The sequence below is a fragment of the Ptychodera flava genome, chromosome 18 (genome assembly GCF_041260155.1).
Source record: "Ptychodera flava strain L36383 chromosome 18, AS_Pfla_20210202, whole genome shotgun sequence".
Taxonomy (NCBI): domain Eukaryota; kingdom Metazoa; phylum Hemichordata; class Enteropneusta; family Ptychoderidae; genus Ptychodera; species Ptychodera flava.
Genome location: NC_091945.1, coordinates 3,491,693 through 3,509,457, shown reverse-complemented (window position 1 = coordinate 3,509,457; position 17,765 = coordinate 3,491,693). Strand labels below are relative to the sequence as shown.

The 17,765-nt window shown below is 37.3% G+C and overlaps 1 protein-coding gene across 1 annotated transcript; it reads left to right on the top strand.

Annotated features, from left to right (window-relative positions):
• The first annotated feature begins 344 nt into the window (after nt 1-344).
• On the top strand, nt 345-15,893 carry LOC139116691 (macrophage mannose receptor 1-like). The gene is made up of 12 exons (XM_070679281.1): nt 345-530; nt 2,350-2,416; nt 4,319-4,419; nt 5,939-6,204; nt 6,367-6,518; nt 6,962-7,049; nt 7,543-7,793; nt 8,097-8,274; nt 8,770-9,018; nt 9,729-9,905; nt 11,668-11,730; nt 12,840-15,893. Exons 5-12 carry the CDS (start codon nt 6,384-6,386, stop codon nt 13,091-13,093), a joined length of 1,395 nt encoding a protein of 464 aa, XP_070535382.1. The 5' UTR covers nt 345-530; nt 2,350-2,416; nt 4,319-4,419; nt 5,939-6,204; nt 6,367-6,383; the 3' UTR covers nt 13,094-15,893.
• Nucleotides 15,894-17,765: the final 1,872 nt, after the last annotated feature.

The following is a 17,765-nucleotide window of genomic DNA, read 5'->3' as shown; positions in this document are numbered from 1 at the left end:
TATAGTGTTGTTGAAGTATTTTTAAAGCTGAGGCACCATTTGATTAGACACTAATATGATTAATTTAGGCATGTTTCATATTTGAAGAAATAAATTTTCATGTCACATAGTGACATCAATCTTATATTATGCTTTTACGGCGATTTACAAGATCCATATACAGATAGAACTTTGTCAAGTTTCTACCTTCTCTTAATAATGTTTTTGTGATTGATGATTAATTGAAAAGACAATTCACGAATCACGTGAATTAATGATTAAATCTATTGGCTTTTTTTTTTAATGTTCTTCTTTTTCTTTCAATTATAGGCGTAACGCCTCTAACAGTGCCCCCACCACACTCCTCCAGATTACTGTTACGAAAATGACACCTCATGGCTGAACTATGGAGACAACACGTGCTATTTTTTCAGCACAGCTTTGCAGATAGAACCTAAGACATGGACTGAATCTAGGAATATTGTCGTTCTGTCGGCGGTGAATTATTGTCAGTACATGACACAAACGAGACTTCTTGGCTTGTGTCTAGGGTAAGTCTTGTGTTAATATTTGTTATCAGTTTTACTGACAGAGCACTATTTCGGAGTCATTTCGGCACGGTTATACATCATAAGACATGCCTTAAACTATGGTCCCTGTTCAAACGGTCAAGCATCAATTCCCAACCCCCTCTCCCCCCCCTCTCTCTCTCTCTCCTCTCTCTCTCTCTCTCTCTCTCTCTCTCTCTCTCTCCTCTCTCTCTCTCTCTCTCTCTCTCTCTCTCTCTCTCTCTCTCTCTCTCTCTCTCTCTCTCTCTCGTCTATGGCTCGTTTCGTCGCACTTTTTGTTGTTTTTGCTTTTGTCGGTACATAGGAGAATAGTTACGTACGTTAAAATCGCCTAAAATTAACATGCATTCTTGGCGTTTTGCCTAGAATGTTTTGCGTTAATTATAGGCACACAAGGCGTGAAGGAAAAAGTTTGTTCACATATATCTGTTATCCTGACATGTCTTCAGCGAAGAATCTTGACAGAGTGTTCAGTTGTAAGTTCGGACATGATTTCGTCTACTTTTATATGACGACTGTCACATTGCTCTATTTTGGAAGGCGGTCATTATACCGAGGTAGGCGAAGTCGTAAAAGTATAACACCGAATTCACCAAACATAACTTGGCACTTGTAGGGTACCGTAGAATGGAATGACGTTTGAAAAGTTTGTAAGGTCGATGAAATTAAACTTTTGGTTCAGCAATCAAATGTATTCAAATGGCAAAAACAATGGCGTAGCAAACACGGTTGCCGATTTTTTAGAATAGCGAATAATAAATTGGAACGTACTTGGCACCTTTAAACGATGGTCAGAGCAGAAAAAGGTGAGGTAATAACAGGAAGCAAAATCAGCATAGTGCCAGCTCCACACATAGTAGACAAAGTCAACTGGACACCATGTAAAAACAAGGCCATCGAAGGAATAGAACGATTTCGTGTGTTGGATCAAAATCTACAAAATAATTCAAATGGAACTTTTCAATACATCTTACTTAAATATAATGATCCAAAAGACGTTGAACCATAGACCCTAATGTTTAATCGCAGGATAAGACAATTTCAGTATTTCCTCGTACTACAGTCTGAGATGATTGGTCGACAGAAAGCACCACCATCTTGTTTTAACTTGAAAATGTAAACAAGGCAGAAACAAATGTTTTCTCGTCGAATTAGATTTAAATATACCAGTACAAAAAGAGTTTTATTTCATTGAGTTATTTGCCTTGGACGGAAATGCGTGTATCATTCTCTAGAGGCAAAACGAAAAAAATCAAGGGAACTAAACATTGGCATGATTTCAGAAGCCACAGTCGTCCCTCCCCATAGCATCGGCCTAGATCGCCTCAGAGTTGACGCAGAGAAACGTGGTCTATACAGGTGATTGGCACCTTCAAATAAAATATCTTGATTGCAATCCTTGACCGTTCGTGCAGGTCAATTTGTAAAACTGACTCCCCACAATTTGCAGTAAAGTAAACTATATTGATACAATGAACACTTCAGGGTGGACTGTATTCATGTTAATTGTTTGGACGTACGGCAATGAATCATAATTTTATGACAGGTATTCTTATACTCTTTCTTCATCTTCAAATTCATATTATCACTCTTCTTCTAGTCCCCTGTTTATCAGGAGAATATTACCCTAATAAATTTGTTGTAAAAACAACGCAGAATGAGAAAGTAAATTGTTTTTAAAGTAATATAATGGCATTCTCGCATATCTAGTGACATCTGATGATGACCCTGTATTTTGTGTGAAATTCAGTCTCTTTATGCGATAAATATTGCAATGTAATTTCTCCTTCAATTTCTCCAGCTGGAGTTAGAACAAGACGAGGTTGGTGGATTGGACTTAGGGAGTATGGTTTTGACAGACACTTTAGGTAAGAGTTTCTAATAGTTTCCATGTGTCATGTAACGTGCCATATTTGGACTGACTCATTTCATCAAATGGATGCACTTTTGACTAAGTTTGTTAGGAACGAAACTGCAATCACTCCAACTACAAAAGTGATGCACCAGTTTGGAGACATGGACTTGAAATGTAATAACTTGGGTTCGGTAAAAGAGACAAGTCTGGAAGTCTACAGTTAAACCTTTATTAAAAACCAATGTTTCGACCTCACACAGTTCTTCTTCAGGGCAGTAACGGAGACCTTTGAATACCGATCGCACTATGATGGTGAACAGAGGTGAATTTTGATGAGGTGGCTCACGAGTTTGGTAGCCTCTGTCCGAAATTAATCATAATTCGAACAGGTGCATCTGTATCGGAGGGACTGGCTCCATGGAATAGCTTGGAATGTGTGGCTGGGATGACATGAGGTTGTTCATGGATACGAATGTTTGTCTGTGGGTTAGTTGTATACTGTTGTTCCTATCTTGTCCTTGGTGAGTATGATCAGTGTGTCCAGGAATGAGATCTCTTTGTCGCTGTATTCCAGGGTAAATTGTAGAGTGGGATGGATAGCGTTACAATATTGATGGAATTGTTTAAGTTGATCTAGACCATGTTGCCACAAAAATCTGATGTCGTCGATGAACCGTTTCCAGTTGTCTTGTGCCGTTGTGTAGTTGTCTACAATTTGCTTTTCCGATTTTTCCATCGCAATATATAGCATACGATGGGGCGACTTTACTATCCATAGCAGTACCGCATATCTGGAGATATAATACTGACCGCTGAATTCACAGTAGTTTTTGTGAGAATGAATTGCAACATCTCACAAATAAGTTCTTGGTTGACTCTTACGGTGTTGTGTTCTTCAATCATTTCTTTGACTGCTCGAATGCTGTAGCTGTGTGGGATATTGGTGTAGAGTGACACTACATCCATTGTAACTAGAATGGCGCCCTCTGATGGTGATATCTCTTGCAGATCTTGCAGGTGGTGGATGGTTTCTTTAATGAAGGACGGTAGCGATCATAATATGTTGTAGATGAAAGTTGACAAAGCTGTTCATTGGAGTAGTGATCTAGTTGCGTTGTTGAATGATAATGCTGAGAGGAATGTTTTCTCTATGATCTTTCGGGAGCCCATAAAAATATCCCGGTGATGCTTCTTTGGGAAACAGTTTCTTAGCCATATCATTGTTGGTTTGGTGATCCAGTTTTTGTTGCCATCTTCTTAGCTTGGATTCTAGTTCTTTTATGTATACCTCAGTGGGGTCTTCGTCCATGGTTTGATAGTAGTCAGTGTTATTAAGATATAGTCTTGCATGTCCATGACAACAATACCGTTACCTCTGTCCGCTGCTTTTATATTATTGCAGTGTTATTCCGTAGTTGTTTGATAGCTAAACGTTCGTCAGGATCGATGCTATCAAAAGTTTGACAGCAGTTGTCTTCATTTATGTCTTGCTCAACAGCAGAGAGGAAAGCTTTGAGGATGAGATTTTCATAAGGTGGTGGATTGTAGTGGGGTTTTTCTATTTGAAATGGTCCCCGTTCAACGTTATAGTCCGAGTTGTTATCAGGATCGATGTTCATATCTATGAATTCATATTGAAGTCGCCTCTCTTCACCATCATAGTGCGATCGGTACGTCTTCATACCTCTCTGTTATTACCCTGAAGAAGATCTGTGTGAGGTCGAAACGTTGGTTTTTATTAAAGGTTTAACCGTAGACTACCGGACTTACCTTTCGAATGTTAAACTCAATACTGAAATATTCGCTACATTTGATATTTCCACAATTATGAAGGGTATCTTTGCAAGTGTCTCGTGAATAGGGCATAAAGCATATGAACGTAACAAGGCAATCACAATTGTGTACATTAAAACAGGTGGTCTGATGGTACACCCTTGGATTATGAAAACTGGAAACCAAATGAACCAAATGACTACAATGGCGAAGAGGAATGCGTTCACATAGCTGTATTCTCAGGTGCAACAATGTGTTCCTATAACATAATTTTTTAGTTCTTAAACTCCTATGTTGGTGCCAGATTGTCTAATCAGAACTTTTACTTACGAAATTACAATTGCAATGGAAAACAAAAGGCTAGCACACCCCATAATCCTCGTACAGACTAGAAAAAAGGTGATCCCAGGGATCGCCAAAAGTGCCTTTAAAGTTGAAGCAGCTCCCCTTCAAACAAACATGACTCTATTTTGCATATTTGCTGTGACGTGTATGTTGTGTAAGTCACATTAAGATGGCCCTTAATGAGTAGAAATTGATATTACTGCATGCCTTGACAATTCCTGAAAAATGATATAGCGAGTAATGTATCATTTAATGGAGACATATGATTGAATCGAGTAAAACACGCCAAACAATAGCAATGTAGTCAGTGACTGTGACTCTCGTTTAAGGCATAACGCGCCTCGCGGACAGAGATTTGGACGACCTTTCCTAAGTCTTTCTGATCTACCACTTTAAGGGGCTCATTTTGAAGCCCTTTGAGCAAGCGAAATAACAGTCTTAGATTTTTTAAAATCCAAAATTATATTTTTCTCCCATAGAGTTAAGGTTCAAAGACTAGAAATTGACCCTTTTAAGCTAACAATTCTCTAGTGGTAAATAACCCTAGAACCCCCGTAAATTATATATTTTTGGAAAGCCTAGATAAAGGAAAACATTTTGGTTACCATAGTGTCACCACTGTTTACATAACTATCACGTGGCAAGTAATCTGCATAACCTTTCAAAAATCGGTTTTCTCTATGTTTTGTTTCGATGCTTTGAGATATGTAGTTGAAAGTTGTGTGAGAGCAAGCTGTTCTAAGGATCTTCCAAACAGTGTCTCAGAATTTTTTTAAATCGTCTCAAACAATTTTTATGCCAGAAAAACTTCCAGAGCGGTGAATTTAAGCCTAGTTGATTTATTTAAAATTGTGCTAAAAAACCAAGGTATGACATAAAAAATCTGAGACACACTTTGGAAGAGCATTGTGACAGCTTGCATTCCAGTAAGTTTGAGTCAGATATTTTAAAGTATTGAGACAAAACATGGGAAAACTAATTTTGAAAGTTTATGCAAATCACCTGTCACGTGATATTTATGTAAACAATGGTGACACTGTGGTTGCCAAAATGTTCCCCTATATCTAGGCGTTTAGAAAATATATAATTTACTGGGGTTCTGGCTTATTAACCACCAGAGAATTGTTAGATTAAAAAGGTCAGTTTCTTGTCTTGGAATCTTAACACAGGGATGGCGGCCATTTGGAATTTCAATTTATCGGTAAATCTTGGGATATTTGTCTCTCTAGTGCAAAAATTTCCGCGGGGACCCCGGTTTTTATTCTGTTATTTTAAAGAGAACATTTGAAAGATTCATTGAGGAAAATTTGACAAAAACGTTTAATCTTTCACTTTTGAGGCGCAAACTACCTTAAGGATAATAGAGTCTTTGGCACCATATCTTAAAATCCTGTACTTTTCTGACTCATGAATGCAGATAATGCAGCGTGGAATGACAATCATTGTACTTTAAAGTTTTCCTTTATCTGCAAGAAATTCAATCACAGTGTTGACCCAATAACGCATCCTCCAACAACACCGATGCTAGGACCTTGTCCAACAGGATGGACAGAGTTTGATTATAATGTTACAAGTTTTTTGGACTGGATGACGTCAACGAAAGACGGAACTGGTCAGCAGCAATAACTGCGTGTGGGAGTGTGCGCAGTCACTTAGCAACGGTACATACCAGAGAAATTCAACGTAAGTAGGAGAGTGAGATGGTGATTCAGTGATATCGTCTACTTTTAAAGTTTTCGTTAACAATTACAAATTATACAAAATTTACAGTTTGTCAGGTTAGGTTTTTTCCGAATGTATCATAAAAACCAAATACGACTACATAAAACATATGGTCCATTCCAGAGTTCATATATAGCAAGATGGCATTTGCTCGATCTGGGATCTGGATCGGCCTGAGGAAGTCTCGGAGACAATGGCCGTTCAGATGGAGTGATGGTGAAGCAACAATGAGTTATACCAACTGGGGCAATAACCAACCATATGTATATGGAATGGTATGTTATCAACCATTCAGTAAGCAAATGCGTCTGCTTTTGGTTCACACTATCACAGTGTCAATCTTTGATGTCACTGCATGCGGTTGAAAAATAATTGTAGAATTCGAAGCGAGGGTGTCTACGTCGAATTATTGTGCAAGTTCTTTACACAGCATGTATTCCCATAATTTTTTATCATCACAACCGTTAAAACATACGTGAATAATAATAATAATAATAATAATAATATGTAAATTAAGTTGTTCACAATCGAACCGTCAATGCATCACAATTAGTTTATTTTTCTTTCTTCGACAAACAGAACTCATTTAGTGTTAAAGGTGGACGTCAAATATTTGGGCAAAAATAGTTAACTCTGACAAGTGGCGTTTACTGTTGTTTATGAAATTGATACCACAACAACTCTTGTTTAAAATGGAAATAATGTTCTTCCCCTAAAGACATGTGTGGAAGTTAGCGAAGACAGTGGAGAATGGAGGAAAAAACGCTGTGACTCAGAAAGTGCCTGGTTATGTCAAGGCGATAAAGGTAAACTGATATGCACATATCATTGTGAGTTTTACAATTTCAAAGTAAAATAAACTTCACTTCTACCTTACAAACTGCCCATGCACTTATCGATTTTGAAAAGAAATATAACTCAATTGAATTTGATAATATTTACATATACCATTTAAACGTAACCTGTAAATTTAGAAAATTCTGATTTCGTTGCAATTGCTCTAATTTTAAGGAGAAAAATATCTGCAAAATTTCTTTTCACAGGTCTCATTAAATGTGTCGCGGCATCTCTTTTAGGCCACTGTTCTTCTATCGTTATTCATATCAGGGATAAGCAAACGCGTGTGCTTCGTAGTGTTTGTTACTCTGTCTACAGTAGTTTCACGGTGAGTCCATGAACAAAGTTGATGTTCAAGAGGGCGGTAAAAAAGCAAGAGGACAAAGCTGAATACCAAACTCACACAACTAAACGCCCAAACGGCCATCTTTTACATCAAACTTTGTTTACATTTGCCACCAGATGTCGAACCACAACCTGAAGATCCTACCAAAGCTGACGACAAAGCATGCATTGCCAGCTACACCTATTACAACGGAGGTTGTTATAAAGTGTACAAAAATCTGCAAACGTTTCAGCAAGCGTCGATGCAGTGTAGGAAAGATGGTGGAAACTTAGCCAGCTTGATGAATGCATTCGAGGAGGCCTACGTGGAGACTTTGGCATACATTCAAGGTTTTCCATTATGGATCGGGATTGAATTAAATAATGAGGTATTTTACAATTAATCTTTGAAAGTTTCACACAGTTTGCTGGTAGTAAATTAAGTAGCAGTGTCGGAAGCTAATATTGCCCGCATGCATTTACACAAATACATTAAGTAAAATTAAACGAACAATGTATGTCTTGTATTACAACGTGGAAGTGTAATATCCCGTCTCCGCCTTCGTCATTGGAGTTTAATTTGTAACTATAAAGTCAATTTTTGTGTGCATGTACAATTGAAAAGCTGAAATTATAACAATCGCAAACTACTTTAATGTAAGCCTTTAACAGAACATGGTTTCTTTCCGCAGACAGAGGAGTATGAATGGAGGGATGGCTCACCACTGTTTTATACCGGTTGGAAATCTGTGAGAATTGGCGAGGATGCAGACGGTGGTTATACCAATAGTTGTGTAAAAGCTACAGAAGATGGTTGGGAGGCAACAAATTGCGACGAACTCCTGGGAGCAATTTGTAAAATTTACATCGGTACGTAATGTTCTGCATACAAATTGCTATGGTTATTGCCCGGATGGGCACACACCTCCCTGCATTCCGTATTTCAAACTTCAAAGCGCAAGCTCCACAATTGGAGCAATTTCCTACATTTTTGGGCAAAGTCAAGACTATGTTTTTTTAATTGGTATCTCAAAAGTGCATTATAGGGTCATAATTGTTCTTGAAACAACAACGGTATCAAAAGTTTACATTGAATAGTTGTCTTCTTCGTCAGACGTCTCGAGAAGGCGGACAAGGGGGCAGTGTCAAATTCGCCATGCCTATGTGTATAGCCTTCCCAGGACAGTGACTTTATTCCCCTGTGGTTGTTCGCATTTGCGTGGAATTCATGAACTCGTAATTGTGCATGCCGGCGGCTGTCTATCTGTCTATCTATCCATTTGACCGTCCATTTAAATGTATCTTTGCAGTATCTATGTAAGTAGTACTATAACGTTTTAAACGTGGCACCTTGGTTTGTTGCAGTACCGCCGCCAAGTACCCCTGAACACATCGAAGGGCACTGTGGAGTTGAAGTTGGGTGGATACCCTATGGCAGTGATTGTTATTTCTTCGGCGATAAAGGTCGTCGTGTTGGAGCTCAGCAGGCTCAGTTTAATTGCATGCAATTGGACTCTACATTAGTGACTATACACCACGACCAGGAGAGTGAATTCATATTGTCACAGCTGGAAATCAGTCAGGACATCTGGATTGGTCTGGTCAAAGGTCATGGTAAGTTCTCGTTAAAAATTATATTCTACCTGTCAATACTTTCTGGCTATACTAAGTGTCATATGACATTTTTTCATGAAGAATATTGGACCTCCGGGTTTAAAGACCTTCAAATCTTATGGTTCTGCTCTGGTTTATTACTCCGATGGAGTGGTTCGTAACTGCCAAGGAGATGCTATGACTTCAAGATCTTGGTTTGTATGATTAAAATGATAAATCATAGAATAACCACGAAGTATGGTCGGCTACTTTGAAATTTATTATCGAAGAATTTGAACTTCACAGTAACGTTTTCTAAAAGAAAACCGTACCGTCAATGCATTCCCAGATGCGCATGCGCAGTGAGACAGTCACTCCTGATGAATCAGCAATTCCCCCTTCTCGCCACACGGCTCTCCGGTTTCTTTGCTGCATTGCCACGAATTTTAACCTAAGTCTACCAGTAGTTTTACACTGATGAAAGGAAGCGTTTGAATGCTTTTGAGCAAATATGATTGGTTCTAGGTTTTAAAAGCTTGTTTTGATGAGCAAATGATGAACTTGGTGCTGAATTTACACGAAAAGTAATAAAGATGTGCTCAACCAAAGGAACTTTGTCAGGGAGATATCATTGTTGTTGTCTATTTTTACAGCTATCAAAAGGTGTGTTGTCTGAAAAGGGGAAGAATCAGTTTTTTAGATTAAAATGATGTTGTCAATGCATCTTGAAGGTGGCTTCCGATGGATCGATAATTCCCCTCTACAATTCGCCAGATGGGCAGCGGGACAACCCAATCACGTAGATGACTTCGGCACAGAAGACTGCGTGGTACTGCAGCGACGCAGTGGTGATTGGGATGACCAAAGGTGTTCCAATCTTAAAGGATACGTCTGTAAAAAACCTAAAAGTAAGCTCCTTCAATGTACATGCTAATGTGTCTTTTGAATGACATTTATCGTCATTACTGAGGGTCTGTACAGGAAAATCTCTCTAGATTGCGGCATTTCAAATCAATGCACCTGACAGTGACAAACCATGAAAATCGTCGACGTGCAATGAAAATGAACCCAAATTGTAATGCTAATCAAACAACTCGGTATTTGATCACAACAAACTTGGCATACTTGGCAAATAAACCAAAAATAATATTCTAAGAATTCAAGGCTGCGCCCTTCACTATCAACAAAGTTTTATAAGTTTTTTGGTTTAATTATAGATGGTGATAACTATTTAGGTCATGTAATTACCCAGCAAGAGACAAAAAGCTTAGCAACCATGACCTAGCTTTTTGAAAGGAATTAACGGACCAGCACAAAATTCTTATGATTACAGGTGACCACAGAAATAAAAAAAGAAAAGATATGACCGTGCACTCAGCTGCCAACAAATTTAAAAGATTCGTTTATTTTTCTCAAGGTTATGATGATCATGATTGTTTTGGCAATTACAGGGCAAGATCTAGGGAAAGATAAATAAAACAAAGAAAAACCAAAAAGCTGCCATAGATGCTGAAGCTATATGCTACGTTAACGCCCCTCACCAATTCTTATACACAAAGGAAGACAACAGAACTACAAGAACTAGAACTTCTGTTACGAGTCACTCATATGTGTGTGAGACCCAGCCTGAATGACATGTAAATCTAATAAAGTAATATACAAAGACCACCGTTATTCAAAATGGCTGTGGAGAAAGATGAGTCCAGACACAGCGTTGTATATGGATTTAGAATACTGCCAACAATGACAATGATTGAATTTGTATTGTTACTCCTTCATGATAAACGCCGTCACCACGACTAATGAGACTAATATGATCTCCATGGATACGTAAAACAGATCTTGCTTATTTGACCATGACCTTGTCATCGAACATTATTTTCGTTTGTTTGACGGACAGAATGACGCTAATGATTGCTCATTGCTTTATAACCAAAACAAAAGTTAAAAAAATTCACCAGCAAGCATAATAACAACATTACTAACTGATTACAGCAGTTGCGTAGGATTTTTTTAATTATCTGTTCCTTGGACCAGTGTTTCTAGAAATACAAATATAAACCCATTTTAAGGCCTCCACGCGTGTATCTGTTGCGATCAGGACTTACATATTTCCATGAACTACTCAATTCGACTAACACAAATTGAGATAACGGAATGTCTGTCAAACGTTATACTCACTAAGTAGGGCATCATAACGGATTGTCTGTGAAGAATTAAATGCATGTTGGGTAGGCTAATTATAGTGTGTAATAAAATAGACACATATCTTGCAATGCTATTTTATTATCCAATGTGTAATTGAATGTACATATAAATTAAAAAGACTTTATTCAACATTGGGTTTGCATACGATATACATAAGTTAATTGAATACATGATGAAAATAGAATTACATTTGTACCGTTCAGCCGAACCCTACATCATAAGGTCAATCAAAGTGCATTGATACCAACAGTATATGAAAACCAACTTTGAAAATGGTGAAAGTGACGGCAGGAACATGTGACCAGCAAACACTACGTCTAATGGCCATTAGTGTACTCATGAAATGCCGGACTACTTTCATTCTCATACAAGTACATCCGAGCAGTTTGAGTCTTTATTATTACAAAATGTGTTACCATGACTTCCTCGCTCATGTACTTTTATTTTTCTATGGTTTTGCAGTTGTTCTTACGACGACAATGACGAGTATCACTGAACTTGGTGAAAAGAAGCAAGATTCAACAGGTAAAGTGTGCAAAGAGATTGTAGGGCGAGGGACTATATACTTGCTTGCAAAACATAACTGCGATATGCTAAAGAGTCAACAGCTATCAGTCTAAAATTAACATGTGTAGCCCTAAATGGCGTTTTAGCTTTCCGCTCTTTCTTGTCCATAATTAAATATTAACGGTCAGCCGGGCTTGTCGCCGTTTGTTCCTTATGCATTAGCCTTGCGCGTGTTGGTATGTGAATAGCAGTCCGTACTAGAACGGGGCTGTTCACAATTGACGTCATTGTTTATATCAACAATAAGCAAAAATAAACATTTTCCCGCATTTTCCGATTACTCTTTTGAAAATTAAGCATGCAAGAATGACGAAAATTCATCTTAGTAGGCGAGTGCTAGTGTAATAATGAATACTTAGAGACATATTCACGACTCAGAGTACAAGCTGCAAAAACAGCCATGCATGCAACATTGATAAAATTTGTCCTCATTTCAAGCAGCATTATCCGATATCGCGCGCGTACAGTTATATTTAATAACAAACCTGTAACCGTGAACAGCGCTATTCTGCCGTCAAGGTTTGCTCTGGGACTACACACATACATCCCGGGACTATTTTCACAAGTTGAACAGAAGGCATTTGGACTTGACATGCTTTAAGATTAGAACAAGAACCCCCATTTTGCACAATCAGAACTAGCATGTTTGAAACATCTGGAAAGTTGGGGATGATAGAGATTTGAGATCATGTTATTCTCTTTAAGTATCCAAGGAGATCTATTTAATGAAAAATATATTTCATATTATCTGAAAAGGAGGGAAACAAAGCACCGTATTTTCGATATTAAAGCAAAGTAAACGATGTTTGTCTTCCACTAGTCAGTGATATTGGTCATGTTTGTTTTTGTTGAAGACATCCTTCAACATTCTACTTATAACACTTTACAACGGAACAAAAGTATAATGGAAAGTTTTCAAGATTTTAGAGACTCAGTTACTTCAATTAAATGTTTATCTATCTGTAAATTGTATATGCTGAGATGGATATCTTACAAAGGCTGATTGAAACACCTGATTTGTTTAAATCGGCATAGTGATTTGTGACGATACTACTTTTCTTTCACAGGTGTCAATATTTCAACAATTATCCTCATAGTGGAGGCTGTCATCGTTGTCGTGGTGGTCATACCAGTGATTGTATGGCGCATCCATAAACGGCGCCAAAAGTTAGCCGCATTCACAACTACTCGGTTCATGGACGTGGCACACGGATTTCACAATCACTCGTCCCAGGACAATGTCTCCACCGAGGGAATCATAACGAAATCCACCAGAAGAAATAATAGGCTGATTGATTGGGGAAGGGGCATCTTAAGGTAGAACGCGCCTCGGGGACAATAATTCGGACATTCAAATTGATTTAGCAATGCTCCTCTGATCTGCAACTTGTGGGGACTCATTTTAAAGCTCTTGATGAAAGAAAAGTTTTCACCGTCGTACTTTACTTTTTCGAAAATCGAAAATTTTATTTTCTCCGTAGAGTTGACACAGGGATGGCGGCCATTTTAATTTCAAGTATCGGGAAATCGTAGGTAATTTGTTTCAAGAGTACCAAGTTTTGCATAGTGACCCATGATTTTTATTCTTGCTTTGTAAGACAATGGTCGAAAATTTCATTGACAAAAGTTTGAGCAAAATTTTAAGTCTTTCACTTTCGTGGCGCATATTACCTTAAGCGTTTGCATGAAATATTGACATATCTATTTATACATTACTCAAGTCATTTGGTACAAGCAAGATTCGATCAGCATTATTAAGTACTTGGAAATTGATACAGAACAACTTGCAAATAAAAAATGAGACATGGCTAGAAAATATGAGGTATTCACATGATGAAAGATGTAGAGTGGAAAACCTTTACACTATGTTTTTACACGATCAGATCTTCAACAAGAAATAGGATTTTAATGATTACGATTTAACATTCTCAATTACGTAAATCGAATCATTACTGTGTAAGTTACACCAATGATTACCATAGCGCCGTAGAGTAGTTAGCCTGGATTAAGTCTGCGTGTAAGTGAAGGTTGTTTGACATTTAGCATGGAATTTCTTTAGAATAGTAATCTACTTATTGAGTTCATTGAAAATATTTGACTTCAACAAAGAATTTCTTTCTTTTTGATTTGGAAGTTACGTACATAACTCCATTTGGGTTGTTTGACTTGAACATGGAATTTCTTCAAATTTGGAATCTACTTATATACATGTAATTTCAGGGAGGGTTGCTTGACACTTAGCATGACATTTCTTGTATGAGTTCTTTAAATACGAGTTCTTCATGAGATTGATGTGCTCGATGTTCTTCAATATTATCATATCATTTGGAGATCAAAAAATGCACTAGGTTTTATTGTATTTTGTATTGTTATATAATGCTTATGTCATATTTTTCGAAATTTGCGATCAATGAAAATATTCCCATTCTGAATCGACTAACGTGGAATACAAACATGCAGACCATGTCCACAGAAAATTGAATGGACTTAGATTTGTCGCATAACCATACATCGAATATACGAATTTTTCCCGTTCTTTCCAATTTGTTCATCGTATTTTTTATTTTTCTTTCCAAAGTATGAATTATAGATTCCTAGTACAGACAGACAGACAGACAGGCAGGCAGGCAGAGAGACAGACAGACAGACACAGACAGACAGACAGACAGACAGGTAGACACTCCCTCGTGGGCGAACAATTTCCTTTGATTCTCCCGACAGTGAAATTCATGTCCAGACAATCAAATATATTCTCTTTTTTTTCATGGTTACTCTATCCCAGGTAGATAATCTGTTTTTTCAACAGACAAAATTCTTTCAGCGGATATAGAAGTATGATGGAAATAATTTGACAGAATAAATAGACTGAGGGTAATATAATAGCATGGTACATATAGTGTCACATTTCTCATTCATAATTACCGGCAACGGCTCTGTTAAATTGTGAAAAAGACTTAAGGGTATAAACCGTACAAAACTATAACAGCCAATTATAACCACACAAACAAGGCTTGGTACGATTAATATCAGCAACAGAGTCGGCAATACACGGGGCAGAAATCCTCAAGTTTGGAAGATAGCAAAATCAACAGTGCGTTATCGATAGGAGGTATTTGGAAGCTTGGTGGAGAGTTGCCATGGCTTGAGTTGACTCAAGATTTAGTAGCACTGAGATCAAAAGTATCAGCAGAATGCTGATGAACAATACCACAGTAAAGTGTAATACACAGTGTCATAAGATTTGATCAACCTAGTAATCGGATAAATAGGTCTGAAGGAGTGTACGATTATGAAGGCCACCACATGTTTGAGGTTTCTCACTGAAAGGGCTTATTTGACCGATAAACTGGGCTTTATCGGTCTAAAATTTATTGAAAGTAACCTTTAACATAGTTTCGGCCTCGTACCATAAACTTGCTCTTAAACGGCTTCTCTTGGAGTTTAATGCTAACAGTGAACCTATTAGACTTTTCGGTAATACAAGCATTCAGATTTAAATAACTGATGACTTGAAGCCCCAGTAATGCTAACTTTTGATGATAATTTCACCATTTTTATTTTGAATGTGAACTATAATTCCTTTTTCTTCTCCCCAAAGAATGTTTATACACAATAGCCAGTTTGTCAACTCAGCTGCTATGGTTGTAAACTGCATTGTTATTGTTGAAAAGTGACTTCTAGTCCGGACTATAATTCAAATGTAAACAATAAAACTGCATTATACAAATTTTGGACGATAAGTTGATAAGCTAAATAGTGGGTGTTTCAACATTCTTTCGGGAGTAGAATAAAAAGTTGCAGTTGATGTACAAAATACAAATAATGAAAAAAATCATCGAAAGTTAGCATTACTGCGGCTTTAATCAAATCATTGATAAATTGGGGATGCAGTAGTTGCTTGCCCTCAAACCAACGAATTAGAATATATACGGCGCTAATGATAAGAACAAGTTCTCTGTGAATTTTTGATGTAATAACTTCTGTTGTACTTTGCAATAGTTTTGAACAACCATGCCTAACTGCCAATTTGAAAGGTCTTCGCTCTACAATAATTTCTTGCGTGTTTTTCTTCGCTTGCTTCGTAAGCTAAAATTAAATTTATATTCTATCCAAAGGACTGCAATCAATTGCTATGTCTTATTTCTGTGTACCTGTTGATCTCTGCAATTATATATCGGGGGTAAACGAGAAAAGGTGCTCACATGATTATTCTTGATGAGCGGGCGGGCATTTTTTCTTAGCCTGAGCAAAGAACAATTTTATTCTTTTGGAGCGGGAAGGAAAGCCTAATAAAGTTCTGGCCCAACAGCTGCGAGTTAGATTTACTTTAGAGAGAGAGAAAGAACGGTAAAATATAATTGGTTGGACAACTTCACTAGACATTTCTGGATTCCTGTGCAAAAAGCCATTAAGAAAGACGGGCACACTTGGTTATCAATTCGACAAAGGCTTGTAAGGGAGTAAGTATAAGCTGAGATGATACTGGAGTAAAGTAATTGAGCTGATGCGACACGCCATCTTCTTCTTTTCATATTTTCGCCTTTTTAAACGGATATTTCTTCACTGACAATATACACTCACATGAAGGTCGATTCCTGTCGGCAGTCTAACCGAACCTCACTGCTCTGTAGCTAAGCTTTCATGTAGATCTTGTCTCCCTCTCTCAGTTGAAACAGTCCAGAATGAAAACTGCTGACACGAGTCCCGACTCTTTCTCCGACATCGACACTTTTCATTAAGTCAATGTTTTTGAACGAGTAGACAGCGCTGTCTGAGAGTAGAAATTTAAAGATTGTCGAATGGTTTAGAATTCATAAAATATACTTTTTATCTCATTCATACTGTTTTATGCAGAATTCTGATATTTTACCAAATTCAGGATGCTGAGTGTGTTAATTTATTAAAGGAAGATGTTAAATAATTTCCAAGCAACGTGGAAACTCGAGTCTTACTTAACACTGTGTAATGAAGGTATTCGTAGAAATCTGTGTCATACGCTCATGGTTAAGGCGAATATAAACAGAATATTGTCGTAAAATGGTGATATGTTCATTATTCTAGCAAGTTTGTTTATTTTTTCATAGATAATCACATTTTTATTTACTAATTAGAGTTCGATACAGAGTTCAAAACGAAAGGTTACAATCCGAGGCAATAGCCCCCAAAGATTTGCATAACAGATGTCGCATAAATCTACAGAGAACACGATTGGCACTAATTTAGGATAACTGGATTTTCATAATCTTTAAATTTCTCTTAAGTCTTAGGTGCCAGATATTTTAGTGTTGCAATAATACAAATTACTTATAAAAACAAGTTTGTAATGTAAAAAGAAAAGCAGATGAGATCACATTTGTAGATTAAATCAACATTACTTCACCATTCAATTATCGCAAAATAGTAATTAAAAGGAATTGAATCTTAAGACAAAGGGGTTTTCCAAAAAATTCAAATAAATCTTGCTTTTGTTAATTCTCTGAATATGATAAGTGCAGAGCAGATACTTATAAAATAAACTGAAGCACGTCATTGATCTGGATATTTGGATCGATGTTGAAGTTTACCCATGCAGAGAAAACACAATATTTTGCTATTGTAATAATGAAGTTTATGAATCGAAATAAGGGCATGTTTAGAAGAGGCTTGTAACCTAGAACAATGATTTGATAGCTAATATTGAACCGAATATCTAACATGCCAAATAAAATGGAAAGACGGTCCCAAAGATTTCTTATTCTTTGCAATTCAGAAACAAATGCATGCTGATATGTCTCAGAAACCTTACAGCCTTACAGAGAGAGAGACACTTGTCGGTGTCGCTGATTTTCCAACGGAAAAACTTCACACAATTTAAAAGGATGTTGTGAACAATCTTGAAATTGAATTCAGCTGGCTTCCTATCAGTTGAAAGAGAGATTGTTTGATTTACCCAAATGGAGTTCCATTTAAGCTGAGTGTAAGTCTTAAAATGACAATTCCACATATCTTCACAA

Bases quoted from the DNA above. Each gene is read 5' to 3' on its own strand.
- LOC139116691 (XM_070679281.1), top strand. From the start codon at position 6,384: ATGGCATTTGCTCGATCTGGGATCTGGATCGGCCTGAGGAAGTCTCGG. The intron at 8,275-8,769 runs GTACGTAATGTT...GGTTTGTTGCAG, and splicing joins AATTTGTAAAATTTACATCG to TACCGCCGCCAAGTACCCCT. The intron at 11,731-12,839 runs GTAAAGTGTGCA...TTTCTTTCACAG, and splicing joins AAAGAAGCAAGATTCAACAG to GTGTCAATATTTCAACAATT.